Source organism: Dipteris shenzhenensis, chromosome 14 (assembly GCF_047967505.1).
Source record: "Dipteris shenzhenensis isolate YYH24624 ecotype China chromosome 14, Dip_SZ_1.0, whole genome shotgun sequence".
Lineage (NCBI taxonomy): Eukaryota > Viridiplantae > Streptophyta > Polypodiopsida > Gleicheniales > Dipteridaceae > Dipteris > Dipteris shenzhenensis.
Window position 1 is genome coordinate 26,628,222 of NC_141609.1, and position 21,524 is coordinate 26,649,745.

General features: G+C 45.9%; 1 protein-coding gene across 1 annotated transcript in view; it reads left to right on the forward strand.

The window, feature by feature from the left end:
• LOC147894395 (uncharacterized) overlaps positions 1-20,827 on the forward strand; it is a 123,460-nt gene extending 102,633 nt beyond the window's left edge. Inside the window, exons 16-17 of the mRNA XM_087385302.1 lie at positions 20,237-20,310; positions 20,593-20,827. Coding sequence (XP_087241428.1) covers positions 20,237-20,310; positions 20,593-20,650 — 132 coding nt within the window. The 3' untranslated portion in view covers positions 20,651-20,827. The remainder of the gene's footprint in view (positions 1-20,236; positions 20,311-20,592) is intronic.
• Positions 20,828-21,524: the final 697 nt, after the last annotated feature.

Below are 21,524 nucleotides of genomic sequence, written 5' to 3' on the forward strand. Positions count from 1 at the left end.
GCGTCCTCGATGATAAAGTCTGGGAACACTCTCCGTAACTAGTATACGGATTCTCAGGTAGCTTCTGATAGAGGTAGACCATGCCATGCAACCAACACCGTGGGTATCTTTCGATTGCGTACTTTTATTGTTCCTTGGTCCAGGATTCCTATTGGTTTGCGTCTTGCATTATCCTCTATCTCCTGAAACAAAACAACACCCTCGATTAGTGAGTCACCTGTATGCAAAAATTTCTTTAAACGAGAAACATGAAACACTGGGTGTACCTTACAACCCTGTGGCAATTCTAATTTATAGGCTACTTTGCCTATTCTTTTTAGAATTAACCATGGCCCACAATATCGAGGTGATACTTAGCACACTCTCCTGCAGTCAAAGACTTAGAGTGCGAAGGAACTTTGAGAAAAACTTTTTCTCCTTCCTTCAATTCTCTAGCGGATCGGTTTTCATTCGCATACGCCTTAGCTCTATCCATAGCTTGGCGGATGTTAGCTCTCGCAAGTGCTAGCATCTCCTGCATCTGAACCACAAAGTTCGCGGCACTAGGCACTTTCTGAGGTATTCCAACTATAGTTGGGTTCGCTGGCCTATAACCATAGTTCAGCTCAAACGGACTGAACCCTGTAGAGGAATGTTTTCTATCATTGTAGGCAAACTCTAACAATGGCAACCACTTGTCCCATGTATGTCGCCTCAATGACACATATGCTCTAAGCATATCCTCTAAAATCTGGTTGATTCTTTTCGTCTGACCATCCGTTTCTAGATGATCCCCACTACTCATTCCCAACTCAGTCCTTAGTGTCTCAAATACCGCAGAGTCCAAAAATGACCGGTAAATTTGACATCTCTGTCTGACACTATGGATTTACCAAAAACTCATAATGTCCAAACCTGCTTCTAAAAGCAGTTTTATGCACATCCTCGGCTCTAATATGGATCTAATGGTAGCCACACTTAAGATCTATCTTACTGAAAATTATGGCCCCATGTAATGCATCTAGCAAACCATCGATCCGAGCCATCAGATACCTGTGCTTAATAGTGATATTATTCAATGCTCTGTAATCTATACAGAGACGAAAAGTATCATCTTTCTTCTTCTTTAATATCACTGGCGAAGCAAAAGGTGAAAAACTTGGTTGAATCTACCGCAACTTGAGGTATTCTTCTAGTTGTCTTCGCACCTCCGCCTCTTTAGTAAAACTCAACCTATAGGGAGGTCTATTTACAGGTTCTGCCCCCGGGATTAGTTCAATCTTATGCTGAACATTCCGCTCTGGAGGTAATCCATAAGGTAACTTATCCCTAAAACAATCAGAGAATTCCTCTGTTATTTGATCAGCCAGCTTGGCCATTTCTCCATTTTGAACAACATCAGTGCTAGCTGAAGAATCATCAACCGGCTCTACCGATGTTGTACAAAGAAGCAAAAACTCTTCTTGAGCTTTTCGGATTCCCATCACGGAAACCATCGGTCCTTGAGGTATATCCCTCTCATCTCGTAAGACATACAGCACATCATTCATCTTGAATTGATAAATGTGCTTTTTTCAATCTATGGCTGGGTTCTTCCTAGAATGCCAAGCCTTACCCAGGGCTATGTCTGCATGAGCAAGCTTAGTCATTTCAAAATCAAGCTTCTCAGCATAGTCCTAAATTCGAAGCTCCAATTGGGTAACCCTTTGGTCCCATACTTCAGTTGAACTTCCGTCTGCCATCCTGACTGTATATGCATAGTCAGATGGGCTAGTTTTTAGTTTCAGCCTCTTTACGAGCTTGGAGTTAATTACATTGTGCGTTGACACTGAATCAAACAACACAATGACCTGATGATTAGCTACTTGCCCTTTCATCTTAATTAACTCCGTATCATTTAAGGCTGTATACCCCGTTGCTGCGGGCTTTGACAGGATATTATCAGGTGTACTAGTTACTAACTTAGCAATAGACACACATAACAAAAAAGGTACTGACCTTTGAGAAGATCCCGCTAGCTGAATCTGCATCTGTTCTGCTCTGGGACTTCCCTCCATTTCCACGTCGCATTCTAAGACCATCATCTTAGCCATCCGACGATCTTTGTTCCATGGACAATCTTTCCACTGATGAGGCTGAAGGCAACCAAAACACAAGCCTTCTCTCCTCGCTTTTTCCCTTTGCTCTGGGTTCAAAGAGGACTCCGACCAAGCCCGGGCTGCCATTGGTGTTACTTTTCTTTTCATTCCAATGGTGGTACTTGATTTAGGAGTCTCAACTGGTTTCGCCTGCTTGGCTTGACCACTAGACTGTGAGGCACCCCCTTTGCTAATCCACTTCTTCTTAAACCCATTTTTCTTTGAGTACCCATACTGAGTCTCAACCTACACAAATCCACTTGGTCTATTCCCTTTTGCATCTTCATAGTTCAGGGCTATGGCAATTGCTTCATCTAGCGTGTTCGCATACTTAGCCCGAACTTCCATCTTTATCCGATCATTCAATCCAAAGATAAAAACTTTTACTTGGATTCAATGTATTCTGTTGGGCACGACACCTGCGGGTTCGGCCGGACTCCCGACTCTACGGGATCCATCCTGGAAGCTTCTTCTTCTACTTCCATTCAAGTCAATGGGGTTGTGTGTGGTTTTTTTATTATTATATAAATAATATAGATACCGCTTGAAACTGTAATTGCAAATTGAAAGTCCAACTTCCAACTTTACAGCTGACAAAGCATATATCACATTGTAACCAAACCCGCTTTTCCCTATACTAGGGAAACTCGTGCAATTGAAAAAACCTCAAGCCCTTAAATCCAAAGGCATAAATTTGTTCCCAATCCAACTCACATACCTCGAAACTTCAGAATTTTAACCAAATAAAATAGAGGGAATAAAGAGTCGAAAGCCCCCTGGTATCTCCACGCGAACAACACACGCTAAGGTATGCTATAAGCGTGATTCTACGCAGTGTCTGCAATTGACTCCACCAAGGTGCGCTTCTTGCTTCTAAGGGCTTGTTCACGCGCAGGGCGTCGAGCTAGGCAACTGCCAGTCTCGAGTGACTACGCTTTGGTCCTCTGTTGATTGAATTTTTCCACGCAGCCCCAATATTAACGATCTATTGTGAACAAAATAAAAACGTGATCGTTTATCACGTCCGCAAGAGATCTCCATGTCACGCAAGTATCAAGAGCCAAAGTTCCCTGGCCCTAAGCTAGCTGTAAACCAACGGGTGTCCAAAATACATAAGTCTAGGTAGCGTGATTGAACAGCGCATGACGAGGGTCATGGGATTAGTTGCCGCAGGTGATGGCGCAAGTGTGGGTTCACGCACGTCATCGTAGTGCTAGTCACAGCACTAGCTGTCGTAGGAGGGTACGGTTCACGTAAGCTGGTGATGAATAGGTGACGGATGATGATACAGTTAAACCGCAGGTTCATATCTTGGTTGAATCTGCCCCAACTTGAGGTATTCTTCCAGTTGTCTTCGCACCTCCGCCTCTTCAGTAAAACTCAACCTATAGGGAGGTCTATTTACAGGTTCTGCTCTCGGGATTAGTTCAATCTTATGCTGAACATTCCGCTCTGGAGGTAACCCATAAGGTAATTCATTCCTAAAACATCAACCTGGCTCTAACACCAAATGATACGTCCCATTCTGATTTCTTCCAGCTTTTCGTTGAATCACGGGCACAGGCACTTGGTTAATCCTCCCAGCCAACCTCGTTGGTTGCAAGCTTCTTTGCTGAAAATCCAGAAGGATCTCTTTTCGTAAAAGCTTTTTCTTGCTTAATCCCAACGAGCCCCAAACTCCCTAGATGAATCTAGTATGCCACATGTCATAAATTTAGGGTCCTTCCTTAATGCATTATTTACCCCTCTCTTGGGATATCTTTGAAACATTTGCCCCTAGGCACATTTTATGCATTTAGGTCCCTTAGCCTTAGATCCACCTAGTCTAATGCCATGTCACCCACACCAAGGACCTTGACCTTTATTCCTTTTTGATCATTTACATGAAGCCCAAACAAATATAATACAAATATTGATCCTTTAAAGGAAAATGTCAACTGACCCTTCCGAGGTCATGTTACCTAGACTTGAGTGTAACATAGGTGGCTTCCTAGGCATATGCTGAGGCGCGTTTATGTTCTGAGCTCTTCTTTATTCCAAGTGATTGTGTTACGTTTTGATAGCTCAAGGCAATTGCTTGATCACCCTCCAGTGCGAAAGGCGGATAGGAAAGGCACTATAAAGTGCAGCATTAATATTTATGCAAGACCATCTCACCGATGCAGTGGTGAAGGCATGGAATAACAATGATGCAGCAGTCGTCGTCGTCAAAAGCCAACGATAGAATGCAGTGTAGATCGAGCGGGCAAAGTACATATGAAAGGTGTGAGGACATAAAGTGGGGGACTCAAGCGTGTTCTATGTGTTTTGAAGCAGTGAGATTGTATTGTGTGCTGTCGTAGGTTGGAAGTTCGTAATTCGCGTCCAATATGGCGCAACCCCATAGACAAGTGAAGCACAAGTGTATCGACTACTATGACTAAAGTATACAAGTGATTCCAGTCAGTAGGCATATTAGATTAAGAGTATGTCGTGAGATGATGCAGAACATAACACCCACAAGTGGAAGAATTGATGCAAGTAGTGTAAGCAAAGCCCACAACCCATAATGCCATGCAACCTTAATCAAACACAAATGTGTGCTTCCAGCCAATGCGAGCATGCGAACAAATCAAGACGCGGCTACAGGCAAGAATGAGCAAGGGACAGAGACCATCCTTCAGATTGCTACCCCAATCTATAGGGCATTGGTACCCAAAGATTTTAAGCCTCCTAGCTGCAACACACTCCCTATGTTGGAGATAAAGGACCTCTCATAATATGTTGATCACCGATTTGCATTTGAAGGCAAGGTCGTAGCCAATTACAATACATTCAAGGTCAGGGATGTGACTTCTGCAACGTACATGCGACTGGACCTGACCAATCGTGACAGCTGTGACACAATCACTTTACACGTACCACATACCTATGTTTTCCAACTAAGGGATATCTTCGAATTAGACGGGTTTTACCAAGGGGAGGGCCCTACAATTGCAAGAAAGCGCCTGGTGAAGGCCATACATGCTCTGTATCTTTTTGTGTGGACGCGACAACGAGTGTGTTGAAAGGAGAGCCTTTCGATGGTACACTATCATTTGTGCTAGAAAGCAATAACCGTGTATGTGCATGGGTCACCCAGAAGTGCAAAGTGGAAGGGTGCCTTTCACTTTTTTCATGGAAACTATCGTGTTTGTAGTTGTTAAGGTGGACCTCAATGGCCCCTCATCTGAGCAAATCATCATTTCAGATGGCCCAAACCTTGAAGACTGTGCAACATTAAGTCTCTATCTCGCTCGAGTCACACCCTTTGGAGTACCATGTGCTTGATCTTACCATAAGTCGTCGTTTCAACTCTCATTTGTAGCAGATCAATGTCAAACACTTGTGTAGTTGGTTCAAGAGTTTCTTGGTGAGGGCATCGTAATGTATGTGGCCAAGAGTATCTCATACATGCGCACTTGACACACACTTGTAGTCTTTGACTTCACTATTCTTGCAGCAGTCCCAGAAGGGAGGATCCATGATAGACTGCAGGAGGCATTCACACATCAAGTATCCTAGCTTGGTTATGACTTTAGGTACGAGAACCTTGAGCGAATACATTTGTCGACTACAAGCAATGATTGAAGAAGAATCTGTTCGCTATGGTGCGACAAATTGGGCCATCAACTTTCTTTGTCACCTTCTATGCAGCAGAGCGACAACGGCTTCTTGTGGAGCGCTGGAGGACCAACCTATGGTTCAGCTAGCAATGCTGACATTGAAGCATACATCGATAAGTACATCACAACAGACATCACCCTCCTTGCTCTTGCAGAGAAAGACATACAAACCCATAAACATCGGAAATCATGTAAGAAAAGAGGCACGACCTACAGGTTTGGCTTCCCTTACCCTCCCATGTTGGCAACCTAGATTTTGGAACCTCTTCCATCTTCTATGAAGTTAAGTTTGCACAAGGCGATGCTGGATGCGTCCATTTTATGAGCAAAAACCTATGAGCAGGTTTATCCGAGCGTGTTTTTCAAGAGATTTAAAAAATTGTATTTCTTTAGGAAACATGGTTTTTACACGTTTATTTTCACTAGAAATAGATTCCTTTATCATAAAAATATACAGACTAGTCACTCATTCATTTTTACATAACATAAGTTTTCTTATTCATAGACATCCCTTTGTACCCCTGTTATTACCTTAAAAAAGTGTTCAAAAATAATTCCTTTAAAAAACATCCCTCATAATCACTCTCAATGTCATAATATTATACATATGTAATTACTTATTAAACACATTTATATCATATGACAATATCTTTCTAGTGTTTTTTAAGCATAAATAACAAGATATTTATGGACATGTTTCTAAAGAAGTTTAAATTACTATAAATAAGTATTAAATTGGGCTTATATATCACTCTCATAAAATACACTTAATATTTAATACTCTATATGCAATATTTTCCAAAATATAATCCCTTAGATGTGCTCAAATGGGGTTTTCCAATCAATCTAAGTGGTTGAATGACTATATTTGGATATTGGATGTGAAGTTATGTCACTTTAAAAAGTGTTGTCCAAGGTAGTTTCGCTGGCGAAACTACCTTGGAAGACCTACTTCAAAGGGGTTTCGCTGGCGAAACTATCTTGATGGCTTGCTTCAATGAGTTTTCTTTGGAGAAACCCTTTCATAAAAATAGGTTGAGAGAGTTTTTCAATGTCACCCCCTATTAAGTCAAAGTTGTAAGAAGGATCATAAGGGCATTTTCATAGAGAAGTCTACTCTACATGTGGGTTCCTTCAAAAGCCATCCCATTATGTTCTCACCATTCCCAAAGATTCACGTAAAGAATTTTGTATACAATAGGCATTGCTATAATACTTTTCATATTTCTAAGTGAAACTATGTTTTCTTTCGATCCATTTTTGCCATATTTTGTTGTAGTTAGAAAGTTTTTTTCTCCTTCGCTCGGACACTTGGAAGATTTCGCTCGGAAAATTCTCGTCCCCGGCGATGCTCAAATGCATTTCAGATTTCACAACCTTCCACATTGTCCCTCGATTTTGAGATGTTCTTCCAACAAATCGGAGTAACAAATGAGGAGTACATCATGCTATTGTTGGATTTCCCAACCAACAGTCTTCTTATACGAAGGGAGCCAAAGGACTTATATACAAACCAACGATATTGAAACTATGGGGTATGAACACTGACATTCAAGAGATTGCTCCAAGTCAGGTAAGCTGCTTTCAGGCCGGACTTTTTGGCTTCATGCCCTGGGAACCAGAGGAGGTACATGCATATGAGTTTTAGATTCTATTCTCCCTCTGGTCATTGGACACGGTACCATCACCCCCTCCAGGGCCCAGTGGATTTTACTTTTGATTGACGGACGTAAGATTGGTTTCCTCAATCTCTACGCTCCGAACAACAGAGGGGACCGTGTTCTTTTTTGAAAAGATTTGCTCTCATGGGCTGACATTGCAGATTCGTGGATTATTGGAGGTGACTTCAACATGGTTGAGGCACCATCCGATAAGCAAGGGAGCAGAGAAGGTGGTATTCATTCCCTCGAGAGAGCAGCTTGGGATGCCTTCTTGTTCAGGTTCAATGGCAGAGATGTTTGGTCAGATGATGCATTTCATATTCAGTCTTAGTTACTTTTGTTTTCATGGTCGAACCATAGGGTGCAGATGCCTATCCATGCTCGGATTGACAGATTCTATGTGGATGACTGGGCTCTTGATAGAGGGGGGACAGTTTGCATTGAACCTGGTGGTTTCACCTTTGACCATTTTCCAGTAGTTTTGTCTATCTCAGAGCCCCATCTGAGAGGACGGTCTCACAGTATTAGGATCCCTGATGCCTTATACACAGATGAGACTCTCACAGAGGTAGTCCTGGAGATCTGGGTTTCTCACATGCAGGAGGGGGTGGCCAATCCTTCACATGTGGCCACAACACTTGCCAGTATCAGCGACTTTTCACTCTGTCGCTAGTGCTAGGCGAGGTGAGGTACTCAGGCAGGAGATTGGTATCCGCCGGCAGTTGGCAGCCTTGCAAAGGGAGGAGCAGAGACAACCATCAGATGCTTGGGCACAGGAGCGCCTTGCTGCAGCAAGGGCTCACTTGCAAACATTGCTTGATCAGAGAGCAGAGTATGCCTTCCATGCACGGGAGTCCTTTTGGATACAGATGGGAGGGAGAGTCAAAAAATACTTTTTCTCTACACTTGGTCCCAGACATAGTAGAGAGAGTGTCAGGCAGCTTATTGACTCTGATGGCGTTTTACAGTCTCATCTGGATACCGTCATGCACTTAGCGACAAATTTTTATGCCTCCCTTCTTTCTGCAGATCTTGACACACAGGTTAGAGATGTGGCTAGAGATGTAGTCTGGCAGAGTTTACCTGTGTTGGTCACACCAGAGATGATATGCTCACTTGATGCACGCTTTACCAACACAGAGTTCTTTCTGCCCTTCATAAGAGCAAGTGCCCTGGTTCCGATGGTCTTACTCCATCTTTTTTTACAGCCCTTTTTTTTTTTTCCCAAGAAAAAGACTTCTATTAAGTAAGAGAAAAAACCCGCGAGAGCAAGCTCAAAGCAGAATACATCATGAAATCATAAGGATAAATAAAAAACCCCCTCAGAGTGAGGTGGAAAACAACCAAGGCTGAGGCTGAAAGTGCCACCTCAACCCTGTAGTAGTCTCAGAGAAGAAAGGAGAATCCTTCCATTCCCTGAAGAAAGAAGCCCTCCTAGCTGAGGCTGCACGGGAGTCTCTCCCTGCATACCCGTCCATACGGCCATCAAAGTATGTATGGTGTCTGTCCAGATACTAGCCAATGTGTGCGAGGGATGAACCTGAGTATCCTCCAAAGCCTCTATGCATCTGGCTCTCCAAATATGCCAGGATGCTATGCTCACTAGAATCTCCCAAGAAGTATCCACAGAGGCATGTACAACTGTAAAAGGAAGGTGGGGTACCACATCCAACGAACAGGACTCAATTCGATGACGTCGAACCGAAATGGCCCAAGAGGAGTCAACTCTCTCATAGAAAACCTGAGGTCCTATAAGAGAAAGCCAAGCCACTGAGCCCCATGTCATAAAAAATGGGGAGTGGGCAAAGTGACTGAAAATCGTGGCTACCCCCATCCAAATCATCCTCGCCTGTCTGCAATCCCATAAGCAATGCTGAATAGTCTCCGAAGCAGAAAGGCATCGAGGGCATGTAGGGTCGGCTCCAAACCTGGACCTCCAAAGGTTCACTGCAATCCCACCATGGATAGAAAGCCAAAAGAAGATAGTGATCTTTCTATTCCTGTGGGATTTCCAGAGTTTCCTCCAGAAGCACCTCTGCAGATCCGCAGTGATATCAAAAGTCTCCCAATGAGGAACTCTGGAAGGTCTCCAACCTCTACTACTGAGCTGAAACCTCCTAGCATTACTGACCGTGCAACGAAAGAAGGGGATGCTCTTCTCTCGATGCCCTGCGTCAATCCACTCCCACTCTCCGGGGTCCCACTGCAAATACCTGATGGGAACTCCCCCATAGAGCCAGAGCCTCCAAGACCCGGTGGAGAGTAGCCGGGGGTCTGGGTCTAGGAACCACTCTGAATCTGATCCCTGCACCAAAAGACCTACAACCCTGATAGGCTGAAAAGCAGACTCAAGCAAGATGTCCTCTGTGGACCTGAGCAATCTGCCACCATCCTGGACACTAAAAACCAAAGCATCCTCCTGTGCATCTCGAAAGGCCAAAACCTGAAGCGGAACACCACCTCTCGAAAAAGTACTTGCCCAAGTGGAGGAAGTGAGTGGCATATCATCTGTGTCTACCCAAACCTCTGGGAGGGCTGCCTCAATCTGCAAGATCCTCCCTGCACTCCCTCTGAGATGTCCTGTCAGCCTTGATTTGGTCTCCTTTGGAAGCCTGCAAAAAGCTTTCCAAGACCCCATAGAAGATGCAGGTCCCCTCTCCCACCTGGACCACTGCATGTAGAGTGAGGCACCCAGTGGTCTGCCATAATCATCTAAAATACTGTAATTCCACATGATGGGTTGCCTATCAATCTCTTCCCGAGAGGAAGGAGGAATCCTCTGAAGAGTGCTTCTGAAACTGGCCCAAGCTTTCAGAATGGCAACCATGAGAGGGGACGAAGGTGATCTGAGGTGTGTTGTGGTGAAGATCCACCTAACACTGCTCATCCAGTCTCCTCCTGAAGAAGGTGTGCACCTCTGTATGCTGCTGATAAGAAAGTCCTTCCACGGTTCCTGCCCTGGCATAAGTCCCGCACCACCATCTTGCAAAGTAAAGCTCTGCACTGTCAATCTGGATCAATAATATTGAGACCCCCTTCCTGTGTAGGGAGGATGAGGGTCTCCCAAGCCACCCTGGCTAAGGCATCTGCTGTGCCATCAAGCCCACTCCAGAGAAAGTTTCAGATCGGTCTTCTGAGCTGAATGATGCAGTCCCTAGAACGGCACCAGCATGAACAAACAAACCAGGCCGTGGCCAAGAGGACCTGGTTGACCACCACAACTCTAGAGGCAAGATCCAGCTTGGCTGAGCTCCAAAAAAGAAGCTTCCTTCTGATGCTCTCCAAAATGGGAGCAAACTGCTGCGTGGTAGAAATATCCAAGCCGACCTAGCAGCCCAAATACCTGATAGGCTCACCCCTTTGAACCCAAGTGAATCCTATGTCAAGCCCCCAAACTGGAGTGTCCTCATCACTGATCCTTATGATAATTTATCTGCACCCCTGCCGCCAAGCAAAATAAATCCAATGCTGTCCTGAAAGAAGTGAGCGTCTGTGGAGTGGCATCCAAGTAAACTACTGTGTCATCTGCCAACTCACTGTCAAGTAGCTCCTCTTCCCTTCTGATGGGAAGTCTCAGCCCAAAGATGTCAGCTTGAGATCTAACATAGATACTCATAGCTTCGGCCACGAACAAAAAAAGGAAAGGAGCAAGGGGGCATCCCTGACGGACTGATCTCAAAATCTGAAATCTCTCACCCCTTACCCCACCAATAAGTACCTGGCTGTGGGCTGATCTGTACAAAGAGGAAACACCTCTGATCCAAGCATCAGTAAAGCCAAAGTGTAGAAGGGTGTCCTCCAAAAAACCCCAATCTACTCTGTCATAAGCTTTTTCAAAATCCAAAAGTAGAATGGCAAGATTCTGGCCACTCTGCATGGCCCACTCTGAAGCTTCCTAGAAAGAAAAAATGTTACAAAAAATGCTTTTGCCATGCACAAATCCCGTCTGAGTGTCATGAATAAGATCAGGGAGAAGTGGCTGCAATCGGAGGCTGATAGCCTTGGCCAGAATCTTGTAACAAGTCCCCAGAAGTGTGATAGGCCTCCATTGGGACACTAAATTTCTGCAACCTCCTTTTGGGATAAGGTGGATGAGACCCTCTGTAAGCGACCCAGGCATCTCGCCAGAGTCCCAAATGGCTTGCAGGGCTGAAGTAATATAGTCTCCAATTATATCCCAAAATGCAATGAAAAAAGACGGGGTGAGGCCATCCGAACCTGGGCACTTGCCCTTGTGAAGGGCTGAAAGTGCAGTCCTGAACTCTGTGTTGGTGAAAGGTGCATCGAGTAGAACATGCATACCCAGATTCACCATTACAGGGATGCTTTGCCAAATAGCCTATCTAGCATCCTCTCTATCATGTGTCTCAGGATCAGCAGTAAGAAGGGTGGCATAGAAATTTGAAGCTATGCGTAAGACATCATCAGGCTCTGTATGTACAACCCCATGTGAGTCAATAAGCTGGGATACACTCTCTCTACTATGTCTAGGGCCAAGAGTAGAGAAAAAGTGCTTATTGACTCTACCACCCATCTGAATCCAGAAGGACTCCCGTGCATGAAAGGCATACTCTGCTCTCTGATCAAGCAATAACTGCTGATGAGCCCTTGCTGCAGCAGGGCGCTCCTGAATCCAAGCATCTGAAGGCCGTTTATGCTCTTCCCTCTGCAAAGCTGCCAACTGTTGGCGAACACCAATCTCACGTCTGAGAATATCTCGTCTCCTGGTATAAGCAACTGAGTGGTAGAAGTCGCTAATACCAGAAAGGACAGCGGCTACATGTGATGGATATGGCTGCCCACCCTGGACATGAGCAACCCATATCTGCAGGGCTGCCTCTGTAAGGTCCTCCTCTATGTAAAAGGCATCTGGAATCCTGATGCTGGCAGACCGGGCTCTCAAGTGAGGCTCTGAGATAGCTAGCACAACAGGAAAGTGGTCTGAAGTGGAAACCCTAGCAGCAATGCATACCGATCCACCTCTGTCTAGTGCCCAGTCATCTACATAGAATCTGTCAATGCGTGCATGAATAGGCATCTGCTGCCTCTTGTTCGACCAAGAGAACAGGAGGGACTGTGGCTGAATAAGAAAGGCATCATCACACCAAGTATCTCTGCCACAGAAGTGAAAAAGGAAGGCATCCCAAGCTGCTCTCTCCAAAGAGTGGAGTCCGCCTTCTCTACCTCCTTTTTTGTTTGACGGTAACTCGACCATGTTAAAGTCACCTCCAATCACCCATGAATCCACAATGGGGGCCCAGGAGAGCAAAGTCTTCCACATAAGGACACGTTCCCCTCTAATGTTGGAGGCATACAGGTTAAGGAAACCAACCTTACGCCCTCCAATCAAAAGAATAATCCACTGAGCTCTAGAGGGAATAATGACTCCGTGTCCAACAACTAAGGGGAGAACCGACTGCGAAACTGAAATAGAAGTGCCCCCCCTGGTGCCCAAGGCAGGCGACCAAAAAGTATGGCCAGAAAGCAACTTGCCTGACTTGGCACAATCTCTAGAATCCAGCTTGTGCTCTTGAATAAATAAGATATCAATGGAACCCCCAGTAACACCTGGATGAAGCTGATCCCGGATCAGCTGTCTACGGCGGCGATGTGAGACGCCACCTAGGCCCTGTATGTTCCAACTAATAATCCTCATCGACGGGAGGATGTAGAGTGGAACACCTTACCCGACCTAGTGGCGGAAACAAACCCCTCAACAGGGGAAGACCTCCTGCTCGAGGAGGGAGGGATGGAACCAAGTGGCGGAAAATCAACAGGGGAAAGAACCCTGCCACCTGAAGAAGAAGCCTTGTTAACAGGAAACCCAATCACTGGCTCCCCAAAAGTAGCGGGCACAAAATCCTCCTCTGGGAAATCTGAACCATCTGCCAGGGCTGAAAACGAGTTCCTGTGGAGCAAGCCAAACACCGGAGTGCGAAGGATCCCTTTTGAGGGAAGAGGATCAATAGTGTAAACCATCCCCTTCCCCCTATCCAAGGGAGGAAGCGACGACTGCTCTCTATCCTGTGTCTGCCCAGCCGTGGAGGCCTCTACTGCCTCAAGAAGAGCGTCTGGCACCGCTGGATCTAGGGAAGAAGGTGCAACCGGGGAGGAGGTCGAAGCTTCAGCATCTCGGACTCTGCAAGGTGAGACTAGAGGGACAGCTCGAGGTGAAGCAGAGTCCACTAATGTACCCTCGTGAACTGAAGAAGGGATCTGCACACGTGCCGGAACCCACTAGAGAGCGTCACGTGCCCCTGAGGTAGGTGGGGGTCGAGGAGCAGGTGATGGACCTGTACCACCCCCCTGTCGAGGCCGAGGAGCGTGCTGGACCTGTACCACCACCATCCTGAGGAGGACCGCCATACGAAGGTCGAGGAGCAGGTGCTGGACCTGTACCACCCCTCTGTCGAGGCCAAGGAGCAAGTGCTGGACCTATACCACCCCCTGTCCCCCCTATCGAGGCCATGGGGCGGTAGCTGTACCAGAGGGCTTCTTGGGCCTTTTCTTCTTCTTGGGGCAATCCTTGGCAAAGTGTCGAATGGTCCTGCATATCTTGCACTGGTCCTGTCTGTCTGAAATCTCTACTCTCTGGCGAAAAAAGGAACCATCCGGGCACTGGAGCATAACATGATCCATCTTGAGGTTAGGATCCTTACAGAGGACCCTAACTCTAGGTACCCCATCGCCTCTGCTGCAGTCAATGGCAACCCAGGGAGGGATGGGATCTCAGCAACTGCGCCAAAATGCTCCCCAATAACAGAAAGAAGTCGATGGTAAACCTGGGGAAGCCCGGGGAATCTGATGAAGAGCGAAAAGATTTCCTTATCTACCTCCATTGGGTCGAAACCAATATGAAAGGCTTCAAAGAAGATCTTCCTATGTCCCAGGTGTAAAAACTCAGCCTTGAGCACAGTGCTCGCAGCCTCTGGAGTGTCAAAAACAACCTGGAAAAAACCTCGTCCCAGAAGACGAACATCCAACAATCGTGGAGTGAGGTCTGAGGGGAGAGCCGCAAGCATCCAGTTTCTGGCTTGGGATCTGGAGGGGTGAGACCCAAAGATGCGTGCTAGCAATGTGGTAGAGTATTCAATCTCTACATCCTTCTTGAGCTGCTGCAACTCGTCTTTAGAAAAGGTAATAGTTTTCGCGGCCGGTGGAGGTGGAGTAGGATTGGCTGACGGAGTATCCATCACCAATCGAGGTGAGGAGGCCGACTCTAACAATTTGGAGGCTCCTTCCGCTCCAAAAAAAGCTGCGGGAGAAAGGGGGGTAGAAAAAAGGGAAAGGAGGTGAGGAGGGAGCGGGGGGAGGGGTAAAGGGGAGAGGCTGAAGGGGAGGGGGGCAGGCTGAGAGGGAGGGAGGGGGCAGGCTAGGAAGAGGAAAGGGAGAGGAAGGAGATGCAGGAAGGGGGCGGGCTGAGGGGCAGGGAGGGGGAGGGCTGAGAGGGAGAGGAGAGGGAGAGGAAGGAGAGGGAGGGGCAGGGAGGGGGCGAGGAGCAGGCTGAGAGGGGGAGGAGAGGGAGCGGGGAGTGAAGGGAAGGGGGAGGAGAGGGAGAGGAGGGGGTGGGCTGAGAGGCAGGGAGGGGGCGGGGGAGCAGGCAGGGAGGGGGCGGAGAGGCACGGAGGGGGCGGGGGGGAGTAGGGGGCGGGCTGAGAGGCAGAGAGGGGGCGGAGAGGCAGGGAGGGGGCGGGCTCCCCGCCCCGCGGGCTGAGAGGCAGAGAGGGGGCGGAGAGGTAGGGAGGGGGCGGGCTCCCAGGGGCGGGGAGCCCGCCCCCTCCCTGCCTCTCCGCCCCCTCTCTGCCTCTCAGCCCGCCCCCTACTCCCCTGCCCCCTCCCTTTACAACCTTTTGGGATATGATAGGTGATCATATTACTTCAGCCCTGCAAGGCATTTGGGACTCGGGTGAGGTGCCTGACTCACTGACCGAGGGACTCATATACCTTATCCCGAAAGGTGGCAACAAGAATTTTGTATCCCATTGGAGACCCATCACTCTTTTGGGCACTCTATACAAAATCCTTGCCAAGATACTCAGATAGGCTTTGTGCATGGTAGGAGCATATTTGATAATATCTTTTCCTTTTGGGAAGCCACAGAGTGGGCTATGCAGAGCAGGCAGAGGCTGGCAGTTCTACTCTTGGACTTTGAGAAAGCCTATGACAGAGTAGATTGGGGTTTCTTGAGGGCACTCTTCTACGATTTGGATTTTCAGATGCATGGATTAGAGGGGTGGCCTCCCTTTACAGATCAGCCCACATCCAGGTTTTGATTGGAGGGGTAAGGGGTGACAGGTTTCAGATTTCTAGATCAGTTTGTCAGGGATTCCCTTTAGCCCCCTTCATCTTTCTTTTTGTGGCAAAAGCTATGAGTATCTTCCTTAGATCTCAGGCTGATCTATATGGGCTAAGACTGCCCTTGAGACAGGAGCAGGAGCTTCTTGACTGTGAGTTGGCTAATGACACTGCTATTTTTATTGAGGCCTCTTCGTAGTCACTTGATTCTTTCCGGACAGCCTTGGATATCTTTTGCTCTGCTATAGGGGCACACATTAATTGGCATAAATTCTTTGGCTTTTGGACGAGTGATGAGAACACTCTAGGCTGGGGAGTTGACATTGGCTTTTCTTGGATTCAGAGGGGTGTTCTTGTCAGATATTTGGTATGCCAGGTAGGATTGGGCATCTCTCCAGCACAGTAGTTTGCCCCAGTACTGGAGAGTATAAGGAAAAAGCTCCTTTTTTGGAGCTCAACCAAACTCGACCTTGCATCTAGAGTTGTGGTAGTGAACCAGGTTCTTTTGGCCACCGCTTGGTTTGTGTGTTCTTGCTGGTGCCGGTCTAGGGATTGCATCACTCAACTCATTAGACCAGTCAGGAATTTTTTATGGAGTGGACTTGATGGCATGGCAGATGTTGTAGCGAGGGTGGCCTGGGAGACCATTATTCTCCCTACATGTGAAGGGGGCCTTAATATCATTGACTTGGACTTGCAACGCAGGGCATTGCTTTGTAAGGTGGTGGTGAGGGGACTCATGCCTGGGCAGGAACCTTGGAAGGATTTCTTTTTTGGACACATTCAGGCTTGCACACCTACCTTGGGAGATGATTGGGAGGACAGCCCTCGCTGGATTTTTACTTCTGCCCCTCTCAGATCTCCTGCCTCTCCTAGCATTTTGGAGTGAGGCAATACATATATTCAGATCGATGCCCTACACAAGCATTGGTTGACAGGATGCCTTTTGAGGCATTTTATGGCTACAAGAATCATTTCTTGGTATTTGGGTCAGTTGCATATGCTTTGGTACTGGCTCAGAATCGATCTAAGCTTGATGATAAGAGCATTAAATGTATCTCTGTGGAGTATAGCATTGAAAGTAGAGGCTTCAGGCTTTATGATCCAACCACCACCAGCTAAGAATGCAAATGCTTCACCATCTCATGAAAAATTTACACAGGAGGGAAAGGATTTTGTATTTACTGCATTTCAGGACAGATTTGGTGCCAGGGGGGATTTGCCTCCATATGATGATACACCTCTGGATATTGTTCAATTTGAGGACGATGCTGATTTCAGTCCTTCAGTTGATTTGGGTTCTCCAGTTGATATTCCCTCTACCTCTCAGACTCCAGCTGAGTTGCCACATGTTGAGGGTGCTTCTCCCTCGAATGTTTCAGATTTGCAGCCAGCTCATGGAGAGGGACAGCCCAATATTTGGAAGCACTATCACCGTCGTGCAAAGGATGCAACTTTCAAACAATGTTAAGTATATACTAAGTACTTGTACTTCATTTGGTTGAACATTTCAGTTGGAGTTCACTTGTGCTCACTTCTTGTTCTCTTGTGTTCACAATCCGTCTCCATTCTTGCTCCTACAAAAACAAGCTCATTTTAATGAGAAGATGCTATCAAAGATGCTTCTGCCATGCACAAAGCCCGTCTGTGTATCATGTATAAGATCTGGAAGGAAGGGCTGCAAATGTAGGCTGATTGCTTTTGCCAAAATCTGGTACATAGTGCCCAACAGAGTGATAGGTCTCCACTGAGACACTAGATTCTTGCAACCTCCTTTTGGGATAAGATGAATTAGACCCTCTGTAAGTGAGTCCGGCATCTCACCCAAGTCCCAAGCGCCCTGTAGGGCTGAGGTAGTCTGATCCCCAATCTGGTCCAAAAATGCAATAAAAAGAAAGGGGTAAGTCCATTTAAGCTTGGACACTTGCCCTTGTGAAGGGCAGAAAGAGCAGTCTTGAACTCTATGATGGTGAAGGGTCCATCAAGTGAAACTCTCATATCTCTTGTCACCAACCTAGGTAAGCGCTGCCAAATAGTAACCCTAGCATCATCTCTGGCTTGTGTGTCAGTTTCCTGACCCCGTTCTTCTGGCACTTCGGTCTTGGAGACTCTGGCTATATGGTGGTTCTCCCATCATGTTCTTGCAGTGGGACCTAAGGGAGTGGGAGTGGGAGTGGATTGATGAAGGGCACCGAGAGAAGAGCATCCCCTTCTTTCGCTACACAGTTAGAAATGCCAAGAGATTTTAGCTTAGTAGTAGAGGTTGGAGGCCCTCCAGGCTTCTCATTGGGATAGTTTTCATATTTCTGCAGAGGTGTAGATAAACTTTTGGAGGAGGCTCTGGAAATCCCTCAGAAATAGAAAGATCACTCTTTTCTTTTGGCTTTCTATTCATGGAGGGATTGCAGTGAACCTGTGGAGATCCAGGTTCGGGGCTGACCCTACTTGTCCTGCATGCCACGCAGCCGTTGAGTCAATTCAGCATTGCCTTTGGGAGTGCAGACGGGCGAGGACGATATGGAAGGGTGTTGCCATGATTCTTTGCATATTTCATAGTGCACTCTTCTTCATGACTTGGGGATCAGTGGTGGCATGGTCATCTCTTATTGGACCTCAGGTGTTTTTCGAGGGACAGGACTCAGACTCATCCTTCATTATATGATGACACTCTGTGGAGTCATGCTCTCTCCAGGATGTTCCTTTCACTGCTTTCAGAGCTGCTCATGCCTCAATAGACACATCTTGGGAGATTCCTGCTAGCATTGCAGCTTGGCATATTTGGAGGGCCAGATGTACGGAGGCGATGGAGGGTTCACTGATTCACCCTTCCCAGTCTATGGCTAGTATATGGACTGATATTATACACACACTGATGGCCATGGGCGAGCATGCAGGGATCCTCTAGAGCAACTACAGCCAGGATATTCCATAACTTTTTGTCCACCAGCACATGACGCATCATGTACGACTACATGGAGTAATTGGTGCCATAAAGCTTATCTTCAAAAGCAAGCATGCCAATGAGGTCCTTGTTTGCAGCTAAGGCTCAAATACGCAAATCCCCAAAGAAAAGTTCTCACTGATCCAAGCTCTAATCTATGTGTTGCTTGCATAATGATGCAACTGAAATAACCTGCAGTTAAATCCGGAGGCACGAGGGCCTAATGCAAAAAATAGAGGGTGCAAAAGCCCAATATGCTGAGGGAAAATGTGCCAAAAAATAGGGCAAGCAGGCCCAATTTATTAGCAGAAAAGCTTGCAGAAGATGCCACAAAATTCAGGATTCAGATTCTTATGCACATAAACTCTGACTGAAGTAAAGTCGTCTATGAGAAATAGTGACTACACAGCTCCTTTCAAAAGTCTCCAAACTGACAGATAACACCAAGGCTGATATGAGTTGAAATCTGACTGAAACCTATCCAAGTCAGCAGGGCAACAGCTCCAAACTCGAGAAACATTGCGGAACAGTGCCGACCGGTTGTGACTGTGAAAACAGAGCTGAAATTGACGTCAAAACATAGGCCAGAGCTCAAAAACTGAGGCAACCAGTAGCAAATAGCTTGTGCTGGTCAAGAACAATGCCAAAAAGCTTTCCCCAGGGCAGTAGGAGCTTTTGAAGTGACAGTTCTTCTCTAGAGGATGGTCAACCAGCAGTGAAAACTAGGGGAGGCGACTCTGCCCGAATCTCATTGACTTAGTTACAAATGAAAACAAAAATGGCTAGCACTAACTATAAGGCCATACTAGGGACTAAACCTAACAAAATCTATGACTCATAAAAATGAAATCCCAAATCAATGCAAAGATGCACCAAGAGTGCATGGCTTGCAAAAACGCAGCTCACTAGAAACTTTTCTAAAAATATATTTCAAGACTTTCAGCAAGATGTTTTGCTATTCTAGAGAAGTTTCACTCAGGAATGTGCTTAATTTATATAGGTAAACATGCTCAATCAAAAACCTTTAATGCTCGTAAAACGTTGGGCTACAAGGAATGGCAATAGCTAGACCAAATAGAGGTCAATGTAACACACAATTTATTCATCTTGCACATCAGGTCTTCTTAATCTTGTGTTTAAGCTTTTCAAGACATACGCCTTTGAAAAAAGGGGCTGCGAAAGTTGAGGATCAAAAGAAAACCATGAAAACTGCTAGTATCGTTGCCTTTCTTTTGAGAATCCCAAGAGCCAAGCAAACCAAGTTTACCTTGATTCCCCATTTCTGATTTTACTTTTACAAAGCGATATCTTGCCATTTGAAAATTCTGTCCATATTTTTATAGATATCAACATCAGTGTCCCAACATGCATCTGTTTATTTGTTGAATTGGTTTTCACCGTAGTAGCAAGCATTTTATAATTTTGAGGACTGTTGCAAAGTAATAGGGACACAACCAATTTGAAACAGAAAGGATTCCTACGTAACAAAATGGATGCTCCAGTGTGAATTTGCATAAGGGGACATTTTTAAAATCGAAGTGTAACGTGAAGGTCTGTGTGTTTCTAAATGTGACTCAGGAATTTCATGATGCTTGCTCACGGACAAATTCACCTAGAAGAGTCTTGCAGCAAGTCAAGTCAAAGCTTGCTGAGTATCCAGCTGTTACCGATTCATTTTAATGCAGATTCTGAATTTGTCTCATTTCATACGTTGGTCCAATTTGGAATTTAAAAGTTTTGAGACAGTTTTACAATAGTCTATGTGATAATAGGCATCCTCAATTTGTCTCATTTCATATGTTGGTCCAATTTGGAATTTAAAAGTTTTGAGACAGTTTCACAATAGTCTCTGTTCTGATGTTAATAGGCATCCTGAAGAAATAACATAGCCTTAGAGCTCATTTGTGCACTTGTTTCCATAACCCTTTTCTTAGATATGCAAGAATGGAGGGAATCTCATTGAGTGAAAGGTCATCAGAAAAATCAGTATGAGAACATTTAAAGAAAGGGCAAGCTCAGTGAAGTTCTTGAATCATACACTGGGTGAATTATCATGTTTGGCTTTGTATAGAGGAGTTCAATGGAGTTTGTAAGGTTCTGGAAATACCTCCGCCCAACAATCAGACTCAATTTTTCAAGACTTGCTTGATGAAGTAAAATTTAGATACATAAACGGCAATATTTCTTCTTATGTGTCCATTGAAAGTAAAAAACAAGTTTTCTGGAGGAAGCTGGTAGATGCAGGGCTTACTTAATAATTGGTGCTCCCTCTCTCCCTCCCTCTCTCTCTCTCTCTCTCATATTCATTGTTGGAGCATGTGCATGGGCATGCGTTAACTTACCAGTTGCAAGGCTTTATTCAATACCTATCCTCCCCCCCCCCCTTCTCTCTCTCTCTCTCTCTCTCTCTCTCTCTCTCTCTCTCTCTCCCCCCCCCCTCTCGCTCTCTCTCATCGACCAATCCCATCCCATGCCAAGGGCAAGAACCAATTTCCTTGAGCTGGTACTAGCTAGCATGTGCATTCACATCTCATATCACTACAATATCTCCCATCTGCGTTTATTTTGCAACGTCCTTAGTTGCTATAAATATATGATATTCCCTCCCTCTATTATTTATAACCTGATAAACCTCTTGTTTGTATCTTTGCCACGCAAGGCCAATACAGGTTTGAGAGAAAGGTGAAAAAGGAACCTACACCACTATATCCCTTTTTTGCCTAAGGGATTTTCAGTCATCTAAACAGAGTGTCTCATATAAAGCAGTGTTGTGGTAATGTTCAAGCATTATGCTCTCAAGTCTCTAGCAAGAAAATGACATACCATTTTCCAATGCAAGGCCCAAACCAAATCCTTTGCACTAAGG